The sequence below is a fragment of the Coregonus lavaretus genome, assembly GCF_964263955.1.
Source record: "Coregonus lavaretus genome assembly, chromosome: 5".
Lineage (NCBI taxonomy): Eukaryota > Metazoa > Chordata > Actinopteri > Salmoniformes > Salmonidae > Coregonus > Coregonus lavaretus.
The window spans coordinates 27828777-27855046 of NC_139992.1; the positions used below are offsets into that span (position 1 = coordinate 27828777).

Sequence of the window (26270 nt, forward strand, 5' to 3'; positions counted from 1 at the left end):
TCAAGTCCATAAAATTTAGTGCACTGTGTTCGTAATAGATTATAGTTTTGGGAACAGGCAAATGTATTGAGATCAGATGTTTCATCGATGAGAAAATTGGCAGAATGTCGGCCCAGTTTTACCTAGTTCCATCCTCTCCCACTACCCGCAACTGGACTTCCTCTCACTACCCTATTTGGTGGTGAGAAAACGTTCTAAACGGATGCTTCAGCTTTATAGCCCATTTGACGTGTCTGGGTTACCCCTTTTGGATGTGGTCCACACTGTACCGTCTTTGGTTTAGTCGACATCGAAAATGGCGGAATACCTGGCGTCCATTTTCGGTACAGAGAAAGATAAGTGAGTAAAATGTTCTTATAGCCTTGCTTATTTGGTCAAACAATCATACGATCTAGGCCTAAGAGAATTTTCGCATTGCATGTGGCTGGCTAGGCTAGTTACCTAGGATATATCATGTAGCATTATAAGTTGTGAAACGTCAACGGCGTTAGCTTCTAGCTTAGCTAGCTAACATTAGCATGGGGTTAATAACATGTTGTTTGAACGTATGCACCGTTCTTTTATAGTTCAATGGTGTGCACAGATGGATAAGGGATCTTTGATGTGTGTGTGCTGAGCAGTTTGCCAGTCCCACCTATCTAAAATGTGCATTAACTATATTACTAATTAGCTAACTACCCTGATAGACAATTTAGGCTTAGGGCATTATTTCGTGTGAGACCAGGGAAACATGGGCAACTTGCTCTCTTTGCCAAATTAGCTAGCTAGGCTAGCTATACCAATTATTTATTTAATCTGTGGCTATACATTCAGTAACTAGCTAGCTATTATGCTAACTAGCTAACGATAACTAGTTAGCTAGTTCCGAGTCCCAAGTTCCTCCACTGATGCCAATGTTGTATATCCAAGCTAAGTAAATTGAGAAAATAAGGTAGGCCATTCACAATTTATTAACGTTAGCTGATATAGGCCCTAGTTATACAATCTGATCTAGCTAGCTAACGTTACGTTGTTAAATCCAATGCAATTTGACTTTGAACAGGTTGCTGTTTTCCAAACTTAATCACATGATGGATAGTTGCATATGCCACTTAATTTGCATCTGGTAGAGTGAAACTGATGTACCTAGCTAGTTATGCATTTCAGGACTGTGTAGCTAGCTATTTATCAGCATTTTTTTTTTGTCGTTCAGGGTGAACTGTTCTTTCTACTTTAAAATTGGTGCCTGCCGCCATGGTGACCGGTGCTCCAGATTACATAATAAACCAACTTTCAGCCAGGTAAGTCAATTCAGTAAAGCAAACTTGTTTAAAATATTTGCTTCTACCAGATGCCCTGCATGAAAGGGAATAGCATGTCTAAAACGTATCCTGTCAAGATGAAGTGGTTGTCATGCTGTAGGCTAGTTTGCCAAATATTAACCTCTCGTGGAATTATGCAGCAGTTCTGGTTTAACCGAGATTATTCAAATGAATACATTATCTTTGGTTTGGTCTAACTTTGATCAAGTGATTGGTGCTTTGTTTAGCTTGTTCTTCTAAAGAGTTTGGAAAGGTTTATCAGCACCCTGGTGTTCAGATAGTGAAGCACCATAGTGTGATTGATTAACGTTGAATTGGAGTGTTATTCAATGTTGTGTGAATAACCCTTTCCCCCCTCATTAACATCTATTTTGATTTATTCTAGCAGAGAGATGGATGTGTGCTTGTGTATGTTGGCTCTGTTGTGCATCAGCTGATTCCCTTTGAGTAAAACAGAAGGGCTTGTCAATAATCCTCTTTAATTATAACACTACTAAAATATGAAAGTTATGACTTTGAATGTAGATCACTAAATACTGTACAAGTTAGTGTCCAAAATATATGAAACAGGAAGTGTGTTTTACGCAACCATACTACTGACACAAGCACAACGATATACACAGTTCCTAAATTTTTGGTGGTCCAAGACTGTTCAGTAGCCTCGCTTCGAATAGCCAAAGCATTTATTGCATCCCGCGTCTCAGTATACCAGACAAAAACATCTCACACGACACAGTCTCCCTGCATTACCATTTTTCTCTAGCTGGTCGATCATAAATGAACAGAGGTACTTTTTCTAACTCCAATAGGACAAATCATTCCTATTTTTAGTAGGGCTGGGATGATACCAGTATCGCGATACTCATTAGTATCGTGGCAAGGAAACAAAACACAAAGCTGATTTAACTTCTTTAGGGAAACAGCCATCATTGTGGTGTCATCCATCACAGTATTTTTCCCCTCAAGCTATAGCACACAATATTTTACATACAGCAGGTTTTTAAAGGACCAAAGAGGTTGGTCTGCTTTGTTTACATTTTTGCCAAGGATAACATATTGCGATATCCAAAAAATTAGGGCTGTGACAATGCCAGTAAGGTCTGCCCTGAATCTAGGTCATCCTCTCCTCCATCCCTTTCACTCGGTCACATTTATATATCTAAATAGCGGGAGAACTTGAATTGAGAGCTAGATTCACCCAAGGGTCCCATGAGTCGCTAACACTCCCCTACGTATGTATTTGGACAGTGATGCTATTTTTTACATTTGGCTCTATACTCCATCATTTTGGATATGAGGGCATTTTCATACATATCTGATTTACCATTTAGAAATTAAAGCACTTTATGTATCTAGTACCCCCATTTGAAGATGTCATAAGTGTTTAGACAAATTTCACTTATAGTTTTTATTTATTTTATTTTTATTTCACCTTTATTTAACCAGTTAAGCCAGTTGAGAACAAGTTCTCATTTACAACTGCGACCTGGCCAAGATAAAGCAAAGCAGTGCGATAAAAACAACAACACAGAGTTACATATGGGGTAAAAAAAACATAAAGTCAAAAAATACAACAGAAAATATATATACAGTGTGTGCAAATGTAGCAAGTTATGGAGGTAAGGCAATAAATAGGCTATAGTGCAAAATAATTACAATTAGTATTAACACTGGAATGCTAGATGTGCAAGAGATTATGTGCAAATAGAGATACTGGGGTGCAAAAGAGCAAAATAAATAACAATATAGGGATGAGGTAGTTGGGTGGGCTAATTTCAGATGGGCTGTGTACAGGTGCAGTGATCGGTAAGGTGCTCTGACAACTGATGCTTAAAGTTAGTGAGGGAGATAAGAGTCTCCAGCTTCAGAGATTTTTGCAATTCGTTCCAGTCATTGGCAGCAGAGAACTGGAAGGAATGGCGGCCAAAGGAGGTGTTGGCTTTGGGAATGACCAGTGAGATATACCTGCTGGAGCGCAGACTACGGGTGGGTGCTGCTATGGTGACCAATGAGCTAAGATAAGACGGGGATTTGCCTAGCAGTGATTTATAGGTGGCCTGGAGCCAATGGGTTTGACGACGAACATGTAGTGAGGACCAGCCAACAAGAGCGTACAGGTCACAGTGGTGGGTAGTATATGGGGCTTTGGTGACAAAACGGATGGCACTGTGATAGACTACATCCAAATTGCTGAGTAGAGTGTTGGAGGCTATTTTGTAAATGACATCGCCAAAGTCAAGGATTGGTAGGATAGTCAGTTTTACGAGGGCATGTTTGGCAGCATGAGTGAAGGAGGCTTTGTTGCGAAATAGGAAGCTGATTCTAGATTTAACTTTGGATTGGAGATTCTTAATGTGAGTCTGGAAGGAGAGTTTACAGTCTAACCAGACACCTAGGTATTTGTAGTTGTCCACATACTCTAGGTCAGACCCGTCGAGAGTGGTGATTCTAGTCGGGTGGGCGGGTGCCAGCAGCGTTCGATTGAATAGTGTACCAAAGTAGTCAAAAGTTCAGTATATGGTTCCCATATTCCTAGCACACAATGTCTAGCTACATCAAGCTTGTGACTTTACAAACTTTGGATGCATTTGCAGATTATTTGGGGCCCAATAGGAACTGAATGGTGAATGATGAATGGTGAATGATGACTGGAGTAATTATCTTTCTAAGTGAGTAAAAAATGTTTCTTAACACTTCAAAATCAATCCTGATAATGCCATGATTAAGAAGAATCATGAATAATGACGAGTGAGAAAGTTTGAGGCTACAACAAAGCATGCTAACCTCTCACCGTTACCAATAATGGGGTAGATCAGCATTGTTTAGGGGGTATGATCTTTGTCTCTTTGTAACTATCTCACTCATCATCATTCACAATTTCATTCAAGATTATCTGTAATCATGGTAGCATTCACATTCATGTTGAAGTGTTCACAAACATCTATTTTTACTTAAAATAAGTGACTTCAAAATGACTACATTATTCACCATTCACTTCCTGTTGGACAAAACATAATCCGAAACACAACCAAAACAAGCTGAAAATGCATACAACAAGTTTGTAGAGTCACAAGCTTGATGTTGTCATTGTATGCAAGGAATACGGCACCAAATACTAAACTTTTGACTACTTTAATACACTATAAGTTAAACTTGTCCAAAGACTTACAGTTCAAGTCAGAAGTTTACATACACTTAGGTTGGAGTCATTAAAACTCACTTTTCAACCACTCCACAAATGTCTTGTTAACAAACTATAGTCTTGGCAAGTCGGTTAGGACATCTACTTTGTGCATGACACAAGTAATTTTTCCAACAATTGTTTACAGACAGATTATTTCACTTATGATTCACTGTATCACAATTCTAGTGGGTCAGAAGTTTACATACACTAAGTTGACGGTGCCTTTAAACAGCTTAGAAAATTCCAGAAAATAATGTCATGGCTTTAGAATGTATTTCAAGGCCTACCTTCAAACTCAGTGCCTCTTTGCTTGACATCATGGGAAAATCAAAAGGAAATCAGCCAAGACCTCAGAAAATAAATTCTAGACGTCCACAAGTCTGGTTCATCCTTGGGAGCAATTTCCAAACGCCTGAAGGTACCACGTTCATCTGTACAAACAATAGTACGCAAGTATAAACACCATGGGACCACGCAGCCATCATACCGCTCAGGAAGGAGATGCGTTCTGTCAAGGCAATTCAGCAAGACAGAAGCCACTGCTCCAAAACCGCAATAAAAAAGGCAGGCTACGGTTTGCAACTGCACATGGGGACAAATATCGTACTTTTTGGAGAAATGTCCTCTGGTCTGATGAAACAAAAATATAACTGTTTGCCAATAATGACCATCGTTATGTTTGGAGGAAAAATTGGGACGATTGCAAGCCGAAGAACACCATCCCAACTGTGAGGCACGGGGGTGGCAGCATCATGCTGTGGGGGTGCTTTGCTGCAGGAGGGATTGGTGCACTTCACAAAATAGATGGCATCATGAGGAAGGAAAATTATGTGGATATATTGAAGCAACATCTCAAGACCTCAGTCAGCAAGTTAAAGCTTGGTCGCAAATGGACAATGACCCCAAGAATACTTCCAAAGTTGTGCCAAAATGGCTTAAGGACAACAAAGTCAAGGTATTGGAGTGGCCATCACAAGCCCTGACCTCAATCCTATAGAACATTTGTGGGCAGAACTGAAAAAGCGTGTGCGAGCAAGGAGGCCTATAAACCTGACTCAGTTACACCAGCTCTGTCAGGAGGAATGGGCCAAAATTCACCCAACTTATTGTGGGAAGCTTGTGGAAGGCTACCCAAAACATTTGACCCAAGTTAAACAATTTAAAGGCAATGCTACCAAATACTAATTGAGTGTATATAAACTTCTGAACCACTGGGAATGTGATGAAATAAATAAAAGCTTAAATACAGAATTCTCTCTCCTATTATTCTGACATTTCACATTCATAAAATAAAGTGGTGATCCTAACTGACCTAAAACAGGGAATTTTTACTAGGATTAAATGTCAGGAATTGTGAAAAACTGAGTTTAAATGTATTTGGCTAAGATGTAAACTTCCGACTTCAACTGTACATCTTCAAATGGGGGGACTAGATCTATAAAGAGCTTTCATTTCTAAACGGTAAATCATACAGTGAGGGGAACAAAGTATTTGATCCCCTGCTGATTTTGTATGTTTGCCCACTGACAAAGACATGATCAGTCTATAATTTTAATGGTAGGTTTATTTGAACAGTGAGAGACAGAATAACAAAAACATCCAGAAAAACGCATGTAAAAAATGTTATAAATTGATTTGCATTTTAATGAGGGAAATAAGTATTTGACCCCTCTGCAAAACATGACTTGGTACTTGGTGGCAAAACCCTTGTTGGCAATCAGAGGTCAGACATTTCTTGCTGTTGGCCACCAGGTTTGCACACATCTCAGGAGGGATTTTGTCCCACTCCTCTTTGCATATCTTCTCCAAGTCATTAAGGTTTCGAGGCTGACGTTTGGCATGATTTTCTATGGGATTAAGGTCTGGAGACTGGCTAGGCCACTCCAGGACCTTAATGTGCTTCTTCTTGAGGCAATCCTTTGTTGCCTTGGCCGTGTGTTTTGGGTCATTGTCATGCTGGAAAACCCATCCACGACTCATTTTCAATGCCCTGGCTGAGGGAAGGAGGTTCTCACCCAATATTTGACGGTACATGGCCCCGTCCATCGTCCCTTTGATGCGGTGAAGTTGTCCTGTCCCCTTAGCAGAAAAAAACCCCTAAAGCATAATGTTTCTACCTCCATGTTTGACGGTGGGGATGGTGTTCTTGGGGTCATAGGCAGCATTCCTCCTCCTCCAAACATGGCGAGTTGAGTTGATGCCAAAGAGCTCGATTTTGGTCTCATCTGACCACAACACTTTCACTCAGTTCTCCTCTGAATCATTCAGATGTTCATTGGCAAACTTCAGACGGCCCTGTATATGTGCTTTTTTGAGCAGGGGGACCTTGCGGGCGCTGCAGGATTTCAGTCCTTCACGGCGTAGTGTGTTACCAATTGTTTTCTTGGTGACTATGGTCCCAGCTGCCTTGTGATCATTGACAAGATCCTCCTGTGTAGTTCTGGGCTGATTCCTCACCGTTCTCATGATCATTGCAACTCCACGAGGTGAGATCTTGCATGGAGCCCCAGGCCGAGGGAGATTGACAGTTTTTTTTAGTTTCTTCCATTTGCGAATAATTGCACCAACTGTTGTCACCTTCTCACCAAGCTGCTTGGCGATGGTCTTGTAGCCCATTCCAGCCTTGTGTAGGTCTACAATCTTGTGCCTGACATCCTTGGAGAGCTCTTTGGTGTTGGCCATGGTGGAGAGTTTGGAATCTGATTGATTGATTGCTTCTGTGGACAGGTGTCTTTTATACAGGTAACAAACTGAGATTAGGAGCACTCCCTTTAAGAGTGTGCTCCTAATCTCAGCTCATTACCTGTATAAAAGACACCTGGGAGCCAGAAATCTTTCTGATTGAGAGGGGGTCAAATACTTAATTCCCTCATTTAAAATGCAAATCAATTTATAACATTTTTGACATGCATTTTTCTGGATTTTTTGTTGTTATTCTGTCTCTCACTTTTCAAATAAACCTACCATTAAAATTATAGACTGATCATTTCTTTGTCAGTGGGCAAACATACAAAATCAGGAGGGGATCAAATACTTTTTCCCCTCACTGTATGTATGAAAATACCCTCAAATAAAAGGTGACATTTTATGCTGTCACCTTGTATGAAACATTTGATGTCAAATCCAAAATGCTGGAGTATAAAGCCAAATATATATTTTTAGCATCACTATCCACATACAAATGTACGTAGCGGAGTGTAATTTAGAAACAAGTCTTTCTCTATACATAACATTGGATGAAAGGCGGCACGGCAATGCACTTCCCTCTGCATCTCCATGTATTTCTACTCCATTGTAATCGCTGGCCATGCCTTTTGCAAGAGATTCCATGCAGAAAGTTGCCTGCTTGACCAGACTGCAAATTGCTCTGGCCAACCGCTGTTTGATCTGACCCTACCCTAGAGTGCGTTTTTGGATCTTCGCTCCAGGTTGTTGGCAATCCTTTTTAGTCTTTTGACAGAGCTCAAACCATTTGACTGGATTATTGACATAGTCATGCGCCTGATGTCCCTCGTTGTAGGGATGTGGAGGGGAAAAAAACTTTAAACAGCCTTTATCCATTTTCTGATAAACAAAAAATCATAAAATTCCACGTGAATTCACAATGCAGCTTTGCTGCTGCTAGCAACTGTTTGGGTCTCACGGTGCATCCCTTTCAGATGGTTAAGCATTGCACCTGTACTACCTCGAGGGGTGGAGTTAAATGCGGAAGGCACATTTTCGGTTGAATCCATTCAGTTGTGCAACTGACTAGGTATCCCCAACTGTTAATGACGATGGCGTAGTGGTGGAGAGTTGAGTCAAATAATTGATTCCTCGTTTCCTTGCATGTCGACTCCTATTTCTGAGTGTCAAGCAGAATCGACTACTAAGATTCAGTATTTTTGGAACAGATAAGACTGATTTAGTTGCTGTACTTCTGAGAACACAAACATTTACATTTTGGTCATTTAGCAGACGCTCTTAACCCTAATTGCTATAGTAAGTCACTCTGGATAAGTGCCCTGCTTAAGGGCACATCAACATATTTTTCACCTAATCTGCTCGGCGATTCAAACCAGCGACCTTTCAGTTACTGGCCCAACGCTCTTAACCGCTTGGCTACCTGCCACATCTTTCATAGCGAGCTAGGGAGGGGCGGAGAGAGCGAAGAGGGGCACAGTATAGGCAGGTCGGCCACCAGGCAGACAGTCAGAACCGTGCACTAGGCTTATCTATTGGCAATCAAAAGCTGTGTCTTGCAACTTCAGTAAAGCAGGGCCTATCATCAATGAATAGGCTAGGATACTCTAGGATATTCTATACGCAACAGACCGAAGACTAAACACACACATATTTAAATTAAATTACACACCTTTCCCCATGCCTTTATAGCCTGTCTATTTAAGCTATAATATGTTCTGTGATAACTTTTTTTTCCGGGTTTGGGTTTTTTCTTAACGTTAAGGATCCCAATTTTGTTTAAACGTCAACACCCCTACCTCGTTCCCTCCTATTAATGCATATTGTGACTGCGTTCGACTAAACATGACTGAGTCACTGAACATAATTTCAGTCCTCTTTTATAAACAGTAATTGCAAGCTTTGCAATAGCTAGCACTTTTCCACCAGTTGGCCTACTCTCCGCAATGGTTTGTCTAAAGTGGTAGGATTTATGTGGCCTGTTCCCACCTCCAAAGTCAGATGTATCCCTCTCACTGAATAGATTATTAGAACATAGCACATACTCTAGGCTTCCTCTAGGTTTCCCTACAGCTCGCCTTGTCTGCATGGGACAGAGAAAAGACACAAACTCCCCAGCGTGTCCACCGGTCAAGCACGGACTCCTGCTTTATTTTGCACTTACCCCTCCTACAGACTCAAGGTTCCTCTACATCCAGGGATTTTGTCTGCCCACCCTCTATAGGTTCTAGGTATCTGGATTTGGTCCGCCCCCCTTCTATAGGTTCTAGGTATCGGGATTTGGTCTGCCCCCCTCTTATAGGTTCTAGGTATCTGGATTTGGTCTGCCCCCCTCCTATAGGTTCTAGGTATCTGGATTTGGTCCGCCCCCCTCTTATAGGTTCTAGGTCTCGGGATTTGGTCTGTCCCTCTCCTATAGGTTCTAGGTATCGGGATTTGGTCTGCCCCCCTCCTATAGGTTCTAGGTATCGGGATTTGGTCTGCCCCCCTCCTATAGGTTCTAGGTATCGGGATTTGGTCCGCCCCCCTCTTATAGGTTCTAGGTCTCGGGATTTGGTCTGTCCCTCTCCTATAGGTTCTAGGTATCGGGATTTGGTCTGCCCCCCTCCTATAGGTTCTAGGTATCGGGATTTGGTCTGCCCCCCTCCTATAGGTTCTAGGTATCGGGATTTGGTCTGCCCCCCTCCAATAGGTTCTAGGTATCTGGATTTGGTCCGCCCCCCTCCTATAGGTTCTAGGTATGGGGATTTGGTCCGCCCCCTCTCCTATAGGTTCTAGGTCTCGGCATTTCTTATTTTATTGATTTTAAGCTTTTTCACATTTTAGCAAGAGGGGCCAAACAGTCCTCTACCTTCATCACCACCTGTGGGTTAAAAATAAAGTCTGTTTACGTTAGCTATATAGCCACATTTTTTTTGGGGGGGGGGGGGATTTAGTTTTTGTATTTTTATAAAACAATTTTTTTATTTTTCCCTCTGCAGACCATCTTGATTCAAAACATCTACCGTAACCCCCAAAACAGTGCGCAGACGGCCGACGGCTCCCACTGTAAGTGCCTCCGGTCCAGTCCTCTCAGCCCACCAGGTCTCTCTAGCTCTCTCCCCCTCCTCAGATTTTAGGTCTGCGTCTCCGCTGGCTTCCTGCAGGGCTTCGGAGGGTCTGTCTCAGCACTGGTAGCAGGGGGTACCATAACACTACCTCAACACTTTAGTATATTGCCAATCAAATCGATTGAAATCTTTTTATCCGTTGCCATTCAGGAGATTTTAAGCCTAGGCGTAGAATGACATGCTCTGATAGTGACATTGAGAAAAGGACTCAAACAAAGAAAATGCCTTGATCCCCACAATTCGCATTGGATCCGTACAGTGAGGTTATTATCCACAGGCAATCTCCTCCATAGTACCTGTTTTCTAACAGTTGACTGACTTTAGGTATTTTTCAGGCGCTTTCAGACAAGACTGACAACACACTGACTGCCCTAGTGCCCAACATTTGTTTGTGATTAGCTAGGTTTCCATCCAATTGGCGACAGATTTTATGCAAATATTCTAAAATCCACATAAAACAATATTCGCATTTTCCCACCAGAGATGTGTTTCCATCAAATTGACTTGTTGCAGATAAAAGGCTGTGCGTGATGACAGAGTGCACATAAAAATACATTTTGCCGTTAAACTCCCATGTATAAAATAAAAACAATACTAGTTAAATGGGTTTATTGCATTGGTTTTCTCTACTGATGGTTTTCCACTCTGGTATTGGCACGTGCACTCTAGCAGCGCTATCTGCGCGCTGTTGGTTAGAGCGCGTGTATAGCCTACATGATGACATTATTATTATTAAGGACAAAGGAGCGAGATTATTTTTATTTGTCAAACAGCAGCCATGCATCGATTATCATGCCACCAGAATGAGACCCTCAATATTTATTGGAAAGGAGCATCAAGCTCATCACCTTGCACATTCACCACCCAGTGAAGTTCATCATAACTTAAACTGTATGCTTTCCAGGCGAGTGGGAGGACCACACAACATGTCATCGAGTGACTCCAAGTTCACTTCGATATGATGGTTATATCAATATTTGCGCTTAAAAGTGTTTCCACCAACATTTCTCGCATGATTCATTTTACCAACACAAAAAGATCCCACCTTGTCTAGTGTATTTTGTTTTGTCGACAGTTGGAAAGTTTATTGAAAAATGTTGGATAGAAGGTTGGATAGAAACCTGGTTATAGACAGCAGAAATATCTATATGCGTTACTGTCCAGACACAGAACAGTTTTAGATTCTTGTTTTTGCTCTCGCAAAACTGCAGCCCCTATACATTAGACTGATTCAGAGTTCGTCAGACATATTGTAAGTGTGTAAATAGTACCCTGATGTTGAGCCCCGGCTAGCAGAGCTGATGCATTGCCACTCGCTTCCTCTAAGGTAAGTAGTGGGTTTGTGGTCTTGTTGCTGTCATGTATAACTGTTCTGTTTCTCAGCTGAGCATCTCAGAATGACGGGAAACAATTAAACACATCTTGGCATCCAATCACCTATGATTCAGCAAGTTCTGGAGGTCATTTCGAGCCCCAATGACCTGATATAAATGTTTGACATATGTAATGTTTGGGTAGGCTAAATTGTCGAATGTATTGGATTTTCCATCATAATTTTCAATAGTCAAATATTGTCATGCTGAGATTTTCACTTCTTCCAGCTCCATCTCTTTCAGCGTGGACCAGTCCCGTGGATCATCTTAACCTCTTTCAGTCATCCCTTCCTACCCTGTTCTGGGGCTGGTTGGGGCGAAAGTACACCGTTTTGAGGGAGGGGGATGGGAGTAAATGCACCTATTTAACTACCATTTTAGAAATCTGCCTGAAACTATCTCAAAAATGTACATTTTGTATTTCAGACCATTGCCCTCTTGAACATTTACCGTAACCCTCAAAACACTGCCCAGTCTGCTGATGGTTTGCGCTGTAAGTTTCCCACCTGTTAACAGGGACCTGTGGCACAAAATGTTATTTTATCTTTCTCTTTATTCGCCCTTACTTCCTTTTGGGGGCGCTATCTGTCCTCTTTATCTGACATGTTAAGATTTATCCCTTTATTACATGATCAGTGATATACGTTCTCCGCCCTTTAGAGTGCTGTAATATACATATAATACAACAGGTACTAGTGTAAATTAAAACAAACCATGTATGCTACCGTTCTGGTGCCATGTAGTCAGTGTAACAGAAATAGTCAAATTTATGTTTTGATGCATACAGTATGTTTCTATTAATTCAAAATCTAAGACTTGTTCTAGGAAAACATTTATTCATCAATGTTTCAACTACAGCGTCATTCACAAAACACTTTATTAATGATATTCTAGAGGTTAACCCTGCTCTATAGGCTCAGGTGGTCAAACTAATGGAGGATACAGTTTTTGTTTTTTATTGTACAAAATGTGATATGATACATGGGGTGTGATTTTGGTGAGTTGAGTATGACTGACATTTTCCCTAGAGTGTTTAGGCCCCAGTGAGTCCCATTCCTTAGCATCCATTGATGGCTATATTATCTCAGTGCCAGAACCGTACCATTACTACTTGGCACTCACTGAATGGAACTCAAATTAGTCTCATAAGACTCTGTCCTCTCATAAAGGGCAAATGTCCAGTCTTACTGTCGTCCTTGGTGTGCAGGGGCACAATGACCATATTTTTCGCATTGACCCTTTGCCTCCGGACACTTGTCTTTGCTGTGTATTAGATTGAATACATTTGTAATTCAGTAGTCCAAACTCCTAGGTGTTAGAAATATTTATCTTGTGCATGTAGTTCATGAAACCACAATGCTTATGTCACATACTGTAACACGTTGACTTGTCCCTGATGCGTGCGTTTCTCCCCTGTGGCCACTAGGTGCCGTCAGTGATGTGGAGATGCAGGAGCACTATGACGAGTTCTTTGAGGTGAGTCAGTGATGTTCAGCGTGTGGTATTATCGCACCGTAAGCCAATTTGAATGGAGTGGATGATGCAACTCAGGTCTACCTTGCATCTCTTCCCTCCCCCTCCACACAGCCCATGTGGGAATCATTGACAAAATACTGAAACCTTTTTTCCCTTGTCTTTGTAAAGTGTGTTTTGATCATGTGTGGGAAATGGACTTTGAATTCAAATAGTATGTTTTAACCCTTCTGTCTGCCAATCCATCTCTCCCTCTGTTTGTCTTGCTGTAGGAGGTCTTCACAGAGATGGAGGAGAAGTACGGAGAGGTGGAGGAGATGAACGTGTGCGATAACCTGGGAGACCATCTGGTCGGAAACGTATATGTGAAGGTGTGTCACTGACCATTGTGTGTGTGTGTGTGATGGTGGGTTTTGTATACATTTGTTGAAGAAAACACACGTTCTCCTCTCATTCAATCACACTCTGTCATTCTCTGCCTCTTTAGAACCTACATTTGCACACACACTAACTCTGTGATGGTCTCTGTGCAGTTCCGTCGTGAAGAAGACGCGGAGAAGGCAGTGATGGATCTGAATAACCGCTGGTTCAATGGTCAGCCCATCCATGCCGAGCTCTCTCCCGTTACCGACTTCAGAGAAGCCTGCTGCCGCCAGTATGAGATGGGGTTAGTACTCGACCGCAGGACCACACACACACCATTTTCAGCTCAACTTTGCATTAAAGGTGACACCTACACAAATGAGTTGTAATTAAGTTGAGTTATTTCAACTACCGGTATATAAATGCTGTAGCAAGGCTAAATCCTACCAATGGCACCAAGTCCACACACCTTTCTCTCCGTTACTGATTAGATTTCTTCATACAAGAGTTGCTGCCCCCCCCCCCCCCCCCCCCAGTGCACTAACTGAGTTCCCCCTCTCTCCACAGGGAGTGCACTCGAGGAGGTTTCTGTAACTTCATGCACCTGAAGCCCATCTCTAGGGAGCTGAGGAGGGAGCTGTACGGACGCCGCAGGAAGAGGGGGTAAGCTCAGGCTCTCAGAGTCAACGCTAATCATAAAACTTATGCTGCTTTCAAGTGCTATCCGGAATGCACGTTTCTGACTTGATAAGGTTTTTCACATAAGTTTAAGTGGGAAATTCTCATTTTGAGTTTAACTAGCTCCTTGTTTTCTCTATTCCTCAGAGGGGGGCATCGTTCTCGCTCCCGTTCCAGGGAACGGCGTTCGCGCTCGAGGGACAGAGGCAGGGGAGGTGGTGGTGGAGGTGGACGCGACCGCGAGAGAAGGCGCTCCAGAGACAGAGAACGCTCGGGAAGATTCTAAACTGAGCATCCACCACACATCTATCTCCATTATCACTCTCCATCCATCCCCAAATCTCTCTATCCTTCCCTCAATTGCGGCCTATCAATTCACCCATATCCCTTTCATATAATTGTGTCTCCATGACCAAAATGAATTGGAAAATGTTGGACTTGTTTTTTTTCTCATCATTTTTATTCAAGGAATGGAAACATTTTCCTTCTCAATAAAAAAACAACATGATTTGTACTCATTTCTTCTATCCATTTCTTATAAATGGTTACTCTGGAAAACAGAAACATTAAATTTTTATAGTGAACAGTTTTTATAATGAGGAACTGTTACTTTTGCCTTGAGTCATCATGCTTTAGACTGGGTTTACTGTAAGTGAGGAAAGTGAAATACTTCCCATAGACTCCTCCCTGATTCCCAGTAACTTGACTCCCTCAGCTAATTTCTCACTCAGAATATGCTCAGCTGTGAATTGAGTGTTCACTTGGCTCAAAAAGACAGTTGGCATAGAGTTTAAGGATTATCTCCTAAACCAATGAGCTGTGATTCTGAGTCCATATCGAACTCATTTTTTCCAGTTTCCCATGCCTACACTTGCCTGTTTGGATTACATCTGCAAGTACATATTATTGACTGTGTAGACCTGTAATTTTGGATAAATTGACTTGACTGGAGAGAGCGGACTCAAGGCCATGGTGTGGTTGAAGTAACACATTTAAAACAGAATTCTTCTGGGTATATGTATTTACATTCAATATGCAAGATGCAAGAGCAAGTTACATCTCAGATGCAAGGGCATAGTACAAAAAGTCATAATGGCTCAAAAGACAGATTATTCTTCTGAGTCTCAAGATTATATTTTCATTCTGAATTACGTATACATGCGTCATTATAGACTCTTGATATGAAACTGATACAACTTTCAGTTGAACAATGAGAACATTCAGACATCTTCTATTTTGTAATGTCCATTACAGAGTGAAATTCAGCTGCTTAAGCCAGTTCAAGGTTGGATTGTCACTAGTTGAGGACTCTAAGACTGTGTTTAGACAGGCAGCCCAATTCTGATATTTTTTCCCACTAATTGGTTATTTGACCAATCAGATCAGTTTCTTTACAATATTTGTGCAAAAGATCCGAATCGGGCTCCCTGTGTAAACACAGTCAGAGAAGGATGGCAAACACTTGTATACTTTAATACCATTTTAAGTTGTGTGAGTAATTAAGCAGGTTACTCATGATATGATTGTAAGCAACGATGTGTGAGGATATGACATCTGGGTCGTTGTCGATCTTGGTCGGCCCCCACAATTGCATTTTCAACTACTGTTCTCAATCAGTGAGTGAAAAGCCTATGCACATAAGTAGTTTACATTCAGAATTGACAGAAGCACAGTGCCAGAGACAAGAATACTGCCCCAGATGCAGTATTTCAAATGGAAAGTGAACATGAGGTGGATGCAAATTCTGTGAAAGTCTCTTCAGCAACTTTAATTTCAAACAGAAACCAAGGCTTTATTCAGTGTGCGTTGGACTACAGCCTTTCGGATTTACAAAGCACTCCACTTATGAATGACAATATCCCATTAGTTTATCACTGTCTCTTCATCTCTGTACAGAGAACCCTATACTGTAATAGCCAGTACATCATGGTTGTTATTAAGTTTGATAACAGGAAGGCGGCCTACATAATGGTTGTGTTTGCAAGTTTACGAGTTTACCACTCCTTTGTTTATCTTGAGCTCTACTGGAGCACCCGGGTCAGGGCTAGCGTGAATGCCAGAGGATGTTTTTGCCAATACAGTTGTGACACTCCCAAATAATTATTTTGACTTAGATAATAGCTTCCTGAGGTAAGATTATAGGTTTGAATTTCACACATTTTACCATCAAACACCATCAAAGTGTGTATTTCCAGATGGCCTATTTAATGTCAATACATAGGCTATGCATATCCACCTTATTCACCCATCTGATTGTGCATTCTGATATGAATGTCTACATAGGCCTGCATGTTTAGTGAAGAGCAAAAATACTTTGTTTGTATTTTTGTGCTGAAGAACATTCTTTAAACAGGATGCAGAAATGTCAAACAGGCTGGTCGAACCTACTCATCGGTAGACAGTGTTATACAGTACCATAAAAAGGAAACACACCATTTAGAAAGAACAGAGTGCACATGTGGGAAGGATAGAAATCTTGAGATGATAAAAACGTAATGTACAGTGATCGTATAAACACATGTTTATGTCTGTAGGTAAATTGTACACATGTTAATGTTATGGCTTGTTTGAAATGTTGGAACCGCTACATCTGGTCGTCACTGTAAAAATACCTTGATTTGGCCTCCCAGATTAGACTAGAAGGGTGAGCTGGAACAGGGTGGGCTGCGTCCAATGATGAATGTAAACCCTGGATTGCTGATGCTATGCAGAGGTTTTGAAGCCACCGGTCGGCCATATTGGCACTCCCCAGTAGGAGCAGTCCATAGAGATAGATAGAGGACTCATCTTTATATCTGTGCCATTATAGCAGTGGTCACCAACCGGTCGATCGCAATCGACTGGTCGATCTCCAAGCATTCCTAGTCGATCACCAAACATTTCTGTAAAGAAGCCAACGATAAAGCCTTGCGTTCCTATTTTTTTTATTTGTTTCGCGCTGTTGGCGGTAGGTGCACATGATTCAGCAGCCCTAGCGCCGGGAAGGCAGTGTGTTCCCATTTTTTACCATTTAATGTGTCTGAAGGTAGAACTCTGCCTACCCGGCAGTTCCAGAGAGCAAATCAAGTGCACCTATAGGCCTACCGCTGACCAATCAGATAGCTCAGATATCCATGTCTACACAGTTTCCTCGCTCCATAGACTGTACGCACAGTAAAGCTGATAATATGAGATTTCAAAAATGTTAAAACCATGACTAGAGAAAGACTCAACGAATACATCAAAGAGCTGCGGTTTTCATGAGTAAGTTCATGTTGAAGTTGTTATTCAGCACTGTCAACACTTTGTTCAACACTTTTATAAGCCATAAAATCTCACCGCTGCTCCCTCCATCAGTACATTTTTTTTTTTGGAAGTTCATTATTATACTCACTTAGCTGTGCCTCACAAGTAATACAACAAATTATCTATCACCAGTGTGATCATATACAGTGCCTTCAGACAGTATTCATACCCCTTGACCTATTCCACATTTTGTTGTGTTACAGCCTGAATTCAAAATAGATTAACTTGATTTTTTTTCTCTGCCACCTACACATGATACCCCATATTGACAAAGTGAAAACATATTTTTAGACATTTTGGCAAATGTATTGAAAATGAAATACAGAAATATCTTATTTACATAAGTATTCACACCCCTGAGTCAATACATGTTAAAATCACCTTTGGCAGCGATTACAGCTGTGAGTCTTTCTGGGTAAGTCTCTAAGAGCTTTGCACACCTGGATTGTGCAATATTTGCACATTATTATTTTTTTAGTTCTTAAAGCTCTGTCAAGTTGGTTGTTGATCATTGCGAGACAGCCATTTTCAAGTCTTCAAGTCAAACACACAATGTTGTAAAGGGGTTAGAAGTCTCAAACGCGCCAGCGTCACAGTGGGACTGTAGGAGTTAAATGGTTTTATTTTTTACAAATGAGGGCTCAAATTGAGTGCATTTACATGTGTAAATATGAATCACGGTAATGATATGTCTTTTAGAAGGTTACTTTTTATTACATTTGTATCTAATGGTCACATGCTAATTGCTAACCACTAGCTATCTTAGTGATAGGTGATAGCTAGCCTTCCATTTCGTAGCTAGCTATTTTTAGCTTCTGTTATTGTTAGCCTTCAGAAAGTTTTTTTCTCACCCATCTATACACAATACCCCATAATGACAAAGTGAAAACATGTTTTTAGAAATTGTTTGCACATTTACTGAAAGTGAAATACAGAAATATCTAATTTACATAAGTATTCAAACCCCTGAGTCGATACTTTGTAGAAACACCTTTTCCAGCATTTACAGCTGTAAGTCTTTCTGGGTAAGTCTCAAAGAACTTTCCACACCTGGATTGTGCAACATTTTCCCATATTTTTTTTCAAATTCATCAAGCTCTGTCAAATTGTTTGTTGATCATTGCTAGACACCCATTTTCAGGTCTTGACATAGATTTTCAAGTCGATTTAAGTCAAAACTGTAACTAGGTCACTCAGGAACATTAATCTCCAGCCTTTTGTTTTAGGTTCCGTTTCTTTTTATCCTAAAAAAAACTCCCTAGTCCTTGTCGATGACAAGCATACCCATAACATGATGCAGCCACCACAATGCTTGAGTGGTATTCGGTGATATGTTGTGTTGGATTTGCCCCAAACATAATGCCTTTTATTCAGGACATAAAGTTTATTTCTTAGCCACATTTTTTGCAGTTTTACTTCAGTGCCTTATTGCAAACAGGATGCATGTTTTGGAATATTTGTATTATGTAGAGACTTCCTTCTTTTCACTCTTTTAGGTTAGTATTGTGGAGTAACTACAATGTTGTTGATCTATCCTCTGTTTTCTCCTATCACAGCCATTAAACTCTGTAACTGTTTTAAAGTCACAATTGGCCTCATGGTGAAATCCCTGAGAAGTTTCCTTCCTCTCCAGCAACTGACTTAGGAAGGACGCCTGTATCTCTGTAGTGACTGAGTGTATTGATACACCATCCAAAGTGTAATTAATAATTTCACCATGCTCAAGGGGATATTCAATGTCTGCTTTTTACATGTGTACCCATCTAACAATAATAACCTTCTTTGTGAGGCATTGGACAACCTTCCTGGTCTTTGTGGTTTAATCTGTGTTTGAAATTCACTGCTCAACTGAGGGACCTTACAGATAATTGTATATTTTGGGTACAAAGATGAGGCAGTCATTCAAAAATAATGTTAAACACGATTATTGCACACAGAGTGAGTCCATGCAACTTATTATGTGCCTTGTTAAGCACATTTTTACTCCTGAACATATTTAGGCTTGCCATAAGAAATGAGTTGAATACTTATTGACTCAAGACATTTCAGCTTTTCATTTTTTATGAATTAGTAAAAATGTATTATGGGGTATTGTGTGTAGGCCAGTGACACAACATGCAAAATGTCTAAATATAAACAATTATAAATTCAAGCTGTAACACAGATTTTTTTTTTTTTTTTAAGTCAAGGTGTGTGAATACTTTGAAGGCACTGTACCTACAATTTTGAAATATTATTTCAAAATGGTCTGAGAAGAACAACATTGGCAGGGCAATTCAACCATAGCCAATATGCAGTGATAATGTATTGGGCCTATAGCCTACTGCACAAAGCTCATTACTACAGATCTGTTTTTAATTGGTTAATGTTGCATAGGCTTACGTTTTTTAAGTCATGTTTTTAAAAAATGTGAGCGGTAGATCTCGGCATGCATTTTGACTCAGAAAGTGATCTTGACTCAGAAAAGTTTGGTAACCACTGGATTATAGCATCTGTGACAGCATGGGCATCGCCGTTGAGGCTACAACCCATAGGAATCTCCACCCAGTTAACTACTTTGACTACTTTAAAATGGAGGAAGCATGATGGAAGCCCTCAATGGCGCTGCCCATGCTAAAACAGATTTTTGGCCACTAGAGGCCTCTATCATTCTCTATAGAGCGGTCCTCCATAGGAATGAATGGAATTGGACAGTATTTAAATTAAAGGTTTCAAGGACAAAATGACATGTATTTAAGTATTTTTTTATTGTAGCTGGGACAGTAACATTAGTAATCCCTAAAAATGATACTTTAATTCTAACAATGGTGGGGGAGTGCCAAGATGAATGCACAGTGGCTTCAACACAGCGTCCCCTATCAGTAATCTAGTGTATATATAAATAATTGCCTGGATCTAGAAAAAAAGGGTTTAACCAAATGTTTTTATAACTAACCCAAAATAGACCACAGCCTTTCGTTTCCAATGGGAACAAATGAGTCATAGTGGGCAGAACAAGCAAGGAGGGGGACAGAGCCAAGCGTGAGCTAGCAAGATCCTATTGGCATGTTTTAACATGCATTTGTATATTTCCGTTAGGGAACGCCTACTCTGTGAAGTAATTCAATTCGCCCTTGCACTCCTTCTATGCAACGCAATTTTTAAAAACTTTGGAAAAGGGTAAAATCTACAAAACTTAGTCCACTCGGTTCATAACAGATTTTAGTTTTGGGAACAGAAAACTGTATTGAGATCAAATGTTTCATCAATGAGGAAATTAGCATAATGTCTGCCAAAATCCATCTCACTCCATCTTCTCCCACTGCCGGCACTGGACTTCCTCTCATCACCATATTTGGTAGTGAGTAGAAACGCCAACCTGATGCTTCATACTTAAACATCCGGTGAAATATCTGGCTCATTGTTCTATCTGTGGCTTAACTGTTCAATATAGTGGATGATATGTAAGGCACTTCTGTCAAATCTTTAATTCCACTGTGAGAAGAGAGGGAAAACATTTTATAGAAAAGTAATAACGTTTCCAATTTTTTTTATTGCCTTTTCACTTAAATTGGCTTATTTATTAGCAATCGTTTTGCACACCTTTTTTTTTTACAGTCCTTTTTGCACTCCTTTTAGGATTGAGCACAGTGAACAAACCTTTTCTGAGGGGAAACATTCAAACTTTTAAATAACAAAATGCAATCGATCCGTTGAAATCAAATAATTGTTATTGCTTATCTTGTGAAAGAAGCATGACTACCTGGGGTATCCTAAAAAGCAGGCTTGAGGAGTTAGCGATGTAACTTTGGTCAACTCTGAGTTCAACTCGGGATAACCGGTCACACGAAAGTGGCTCACCTTTTAGCCAAGTAAATTTCTATGGTCACGAATACTTCAGAACTAACCTGCTCCGGGGCAGGGCTAACTCCACTTATCCTGAATGAAATTACTGAGCCACAAGTTGAGGACCAATGAAATCAGATTCCCTCCCTCTTACAAAGATTGTGTTTCTGTATAAGCACTTTGTGGCATTTGCTGATGTAAAAAGGGCTTTATAAATAGATGTGATTTGTTTGAAATTTGATTGATCAACCCCTTTATTTGAGGAAGACAACAGATTAAAGGCAGAAAGGAAGAGAGGAAGAGGAAGAGAGAGGTTTTTTGTTGTTTCGCCCACCCCCCAAGCAAGGAGATTTTGAATGGAGGTCATGGAGGTTTGTATGAGAGTGTTGAATTTGGTCAACAAAAAAATGAATTGCTTATTTGCTACGTGAGGTTTATTTGATCTAATTGAAGTTTTGTTTTGCTTAAGTTGTTAGGAGTGTACTGATATAAGTAGGACACGTGACATCCCGGCAACTTTGAGAAAAAATACTTTATATCGGATATATCTCGAGATGGCTATGCATATTCATGAAATGAGGCTAGTAGCATTTCATCTCTCTCCATTGAATACAGGCGGTTGACGTCAACAACCTTCATCGAATATTTAAAAATGGATTACAATAATGAGATGTATCCACCAATCCAAAGAAAGGGTAGGCGGTTGAGAGCTTTTGTGAGGTTGAGAGCTTTTGTGAAAGAGCACAGTTAGTAAAATATGGCATATAGAAGCAAACCAGATGGACATCATGAAAATGATCGGAGGAAGTTCAGGAGTAAAAACAAACAAAATATAATTATTGTAGAATTTGACTGTGTTCATAAAATGTATATAGTATGTATGGGCTGGAAGTAGAGGCCTAAGCGTTGTTGTTCACTAGTTTACTCCAATTGGGGAAGGGGTGGTGGGGTTGGAAAGTAATGAAGGGAAATATACTTTAAAAACGGATATGTGTGTGTATATATGTATGTATGTATGTATATGTGTGTGTATGTGTGTGTGTGTGTATGTATGTGTATGTGTGTGTATATATATATATATATATATATATATATATATATATATATATATAAATATATATATATGTGTGTGTGTGTGAGAGACAGAATAACAACAAAAAAATCCATAAAAACGCATGTCAAAAATGTTATAAATTGATTTGCATTTTAATGAGGGAAATAAGTATTTGACCCCCTCTCAATCAGAAAGATTTCTGGCTCCCAGGTGTCTTTTATACAGGTAATGAGCTGAGATTAGGAGCACACTCTTAAAGGGAGTGCTCCTAATCTCAGCTTGTTACCTGTATAAAAGACACCTGTCCACAGAAGCAATCAATCAATCAGATTCCAAACTCTCCACCATGGCCAAGACCAAAGAGCTCTCCAAGGATGTCAGGGACAAGATTGTAGACCTACACAAGGCTGGAATGGGCTACAAGACCATCGCCAAGCAGCTTGGTGAGAAGGTGACGACAGTTGGTGCAATTATTCGCAAATGGAAGAAACACAAAAGAACTGTCAATCTCCCTCGGCCTGGGGCTCCATGCAAGATCTCACCTCGTGGAGTTGCAATGATCATGAGAACGGTGAGGAATCAGCCCAGAACTACACAGGAGGATCTTGTCAATGATCTCAAGGCAGCTGGGACCATAGTCACCAAGAAAACAATTAGTAACACACTACGCCGTGAAGGACTGAAATCCTGCAGCGCCCGCAAGGTCCCCCTGCTCAAGAAAGCACATATAAAGGCCTGTCTGAAGTTTGCCAATGAACATCTGAATGATTCAGAGGAGAACTGGGAGAAAGTGTTGTGGTCAGATGAGACCAAAATCGAGCTCTTTGGCATCAACTCAACTCGCCGTGTTTGGAGGAGGAGGAATGCTACCTATGAACCCAAGAACACCATCCCCACCGTCAAACATGGAGGTAGAAACATTATGCTTTGGGGGTGTTTTTCTGCTAAGGGGACAGGACAACTTCACTGCATCAAAGGGACGATGGGGATGCCATGTACCATCAAATCTTGGGTGAGAACCTCCTTCCCTCAGCCAGGGCATTGAAAATGGATCGTGGATGGGTATTCCAGCATGACAATGACCCAAAACACACGGCCAAGGCAACAAAGGAGTGGCTCAAGAAGAAGCACATTAAGCTCCTGGAGTGGCCTAGCCAGTCTCCAGACCTTAATCCCATAGAAAATCTGTGGAGGGAGGTGAAGGTTCGAGTTGCCAAACGTCAGCCTCGAAACCTTAATGACTTGGAGAAGATCTGCAAAGAGGAGTGGGACAAAATCCCTCCTGAGATGTGTGCAAACCTGGTGGCCAACTACAAGAAACGTCTGACCTCTGTGATTGCCAACAAGTGTCACACCCTGGCTCTGGGGACTCTATATGTTGAGCCAGTGTGTGTAGATTCTATGTGTTCTTGTTCTATGTTCACAGTCTAGTATTGTATTTCTATGTTGGCCAGAGTGGTTCCCAATCAGAGGCAATGAGTATCAGCTGTTGCTGGTTGTCTCTGATTGGGAGCCATATTTAGACAGCCAGTTTACCCACAGTTGTTGTGGGATCTTGTTCCTTTTGGTTTGTTCCGTGTTGGTTGTGTTTAACCTAGGACGTCACGTTATCGTTTATTGTTTTGTTCGTGTTATCACTTTGGATAATAAAGTATGTTTGCCTTCAACGCTGCGCCTTGGTCCACTCCGTTCAACGATCGTGACAGAAGATCCCACCATACCAGGACCAAGCAGCGTGTCCAGGAGCAGGCAGCCTGGACGTGGGAGCAGATATTGGACGGGCAGGGGTCCTGGACCTGGGAGGAAATCCAGGCCGGGATGGATCGCCGTCCATGGAAGGAGACGGTGGAGGCGCGACGGAGAGAGGAGCAACGGCGCAAACAGTGTCGTCGTCGGACGGACGAGAGGCAACCCCAAAAAAAATTTAGGGGGGGGCACACAGCCGAAGGGGCAGCAGGAGGCAGCTACAGGGCGTATTGGGAGATTGGGTGAGGAGGCCACCAGGTTAAGGGGGCTATTGGTCCAGAGGGAGCAGGAGTTAGTGGTTCAGAGGGTGGAGCTACTGGAGGCGATAAGGGAGAAGGTGAGAGTAGAGGCACGGCGAGAGGAACTGTGTAGGCAGCTGAGGGAGCGGAGGGTGATGAAGAAACCCAGTCCCGCTCCTCACACCAAGCAAGTGGTGTGCGTCACCAGTCTGGTCCGGCCCGTTCCTGCTCCCCGCACTAAGTTGATGGTGCGCGTCGCCAGCTCGGCCCGGCCTGTTCCTGCTCCCCGCACCAAGCATACGGTGCGCGTCGCCAGCTCGGCCCGGCCTCTTCCTGCTCCCCGCACCAAGCCTACGGTGCGCGTTGCCAGCCTGGCCCGGCCTGTTCCTGCTCCCCGCACCAAGCTAATGGTGCGCGTCGCCAGCCCGGCCCGGCCTGTTCCTGCCCCTCGCACCAAGCCTACGGTGCGCGTCGCCAGCCCGGCCCGGCCTGTTCCTGCTCCCCGCACCAAGCTAATGGTGCGCATCGCCAGCCCGGCCCGGCCTGTTCCTGCCCCTCGCACCAAGCCTACGGTGCGCGTCGCCAGCCCGGCCCGGCCTGTTCCTGCCACTCGCACCAAACCTACGGTGCGCGTCGCCAGCCCGGCCCGGTCTGTTCCTGCCACTCGCACTAAGCCTAAGGTGTGCGTCGCCAGCCCGGCCCGGCCTGTTCCTGCCACTCGCACCAAGCCTACGGTGTGCGTCGCCAGCCCGGCCCGACCTGTTCCTGCCCCTCGCACCAAGCCTACGGTGCGCGTCGCCAGCCCGGCCCGGCCTGTTCCTGCCACTTGCACCAAGCCAGGGGTGCGCATCGTCAGCCCGGTCCGGCCCGTTCCTGCTCCACGCACCAAGCCAGGGGTGCGCATCGTCAGCCCGGTCCGGCCCGTTGCTGCTCCACGCACCAAGCCAGGGGTGCGCATCGTCAGCCCGGTCCGGCCCGTTCCTGCTCCACGCACCAAGCCAGGGGTGCGCGTCATCAGTCCGGCACAACCCGTGCCTGGGTCACCGGTGCCTGGTCAGGTACCGGTCAGCTGCTCCACACCGGAGCTTAAGCAATCCGCTCCTACGATGTCCAGTCCAGCTCCAGCCAGCGGGGCCAGACCGGACCAGGGGCGCTACGGGGGGATTATTGGAGGGTGGTGGGCAAGCCCGGAGCCGGAACCGCCTCCGAGGAGGAATGCCCACCCAGCCCTCTCCTGTTTGGTTTATGTTGAGGCGCGGTCGCTGTCCGCGCCTTTGGGGGGGGGTTACTGTCACACCCTGGCTCTGGGGACTCTATATGTTGAGCCAGGGTGTGTAGATTCTATGTGTTCTTGTTCTATGTCGGTAGTCTAGTGTTGTGTTTTCTATGTTGGCCAGTATGGTTCTCAATCAGAGGCAACGAGTATCAGCTGTTGCTTGTTGTCTCTGATTGGGAGCCATACTTAAGCAGCCAGTTTACCCACAGTTGTTGTGGGATCTTGTTCCTTTTGGTTTGTTCCATGTTGGTTGTGTTTAACCTAGGACGTCACGTTATCGTTTATTGTTTTGTTCGTGTTATCACTTTGGATAATAAAGTATGTTTGCCTTCAACGCTGCGCCTTGGTCCACTCCGTTCAAAGATCGTGACAACAAGGGTTTTGCCACCAAGTACTAAGTCATGTTTTGCAGAGGGGTCAAATACTTATTTCCCTCACTAAAATGCAAATCAATGTATAAAATGTTGCGTTTTTCTGGATTTTTTTGTTGTTATTCTGTCTCTCACTGTTCAAATAAACCTACCATTACAATTATAGACTGATCATGTCTTTGTCAGTGGGCAAACGTACAAAATCAGCAGGGGATCAAATACTTTTTTCCCTCACTGTATATATATATATATATATATACATATATTTGCAAGAGAAAAAAACATATGGGGGATTGGAAGTGATGCAGAC

The 26270-nt window shown here is 42.4% G+C and overlaps 1 protein-coding gene across 3 annotated transcripts; it reads left to right on the top strand.

Annotated features, from left to right (window-relative positions):
* Nucleotides 1-258: 258 nt before the first annotated feature.
* Nucleotides 259-14678, top strand: LOC311129657 (splicing factor U2AF 35 kDa subunit-like). 3 transcript variants are annotated; one of them, XM_084162030.1, is made up of 9 exons: nucleotides 282-339; nucleotides 1193-1280; nucleotides 10149-10215; nucleotides 12077-12143; nucleotides 13077-13126; nucleotides 13396-13494; nucleotides 13657-13790; nucleotides 14054-14149; nucleotides 14312-14678. In XM_084162030.1, exons 5-9 carry the CDS (start codon nucleotides 13097-13099, stop codon nucleotides 14448-14450), a joined length of 498 nt encoding a protein of 165 aa, XP_084018156.1. In that variant the 5' UTR covers nucleotides 282-339; nucleotides 1193-1280; nucleotides 10149-10215; nucleotides 12077-12143; nucleotides 13077-13096; the 3' UTR covers nucleotides 14451-14678. The 3 variants fall into 3 exon arrangements, with proteins under 3 accessions (XP_084018155.1, XP_084018154.1, XP_084018156.1); XM_084162029.1 differs by lacking the exon at nucleotides 12077-12143 and having other exon boundaries at nucleotides 259-339; XM_084162028.1 differs by lacking the exon at nucleotides 10149-10215 and having other exon boundaries at nucleotides 259-339.
* Nucleotides 14679-26270: the final 11592 nt, after the last annotated feature.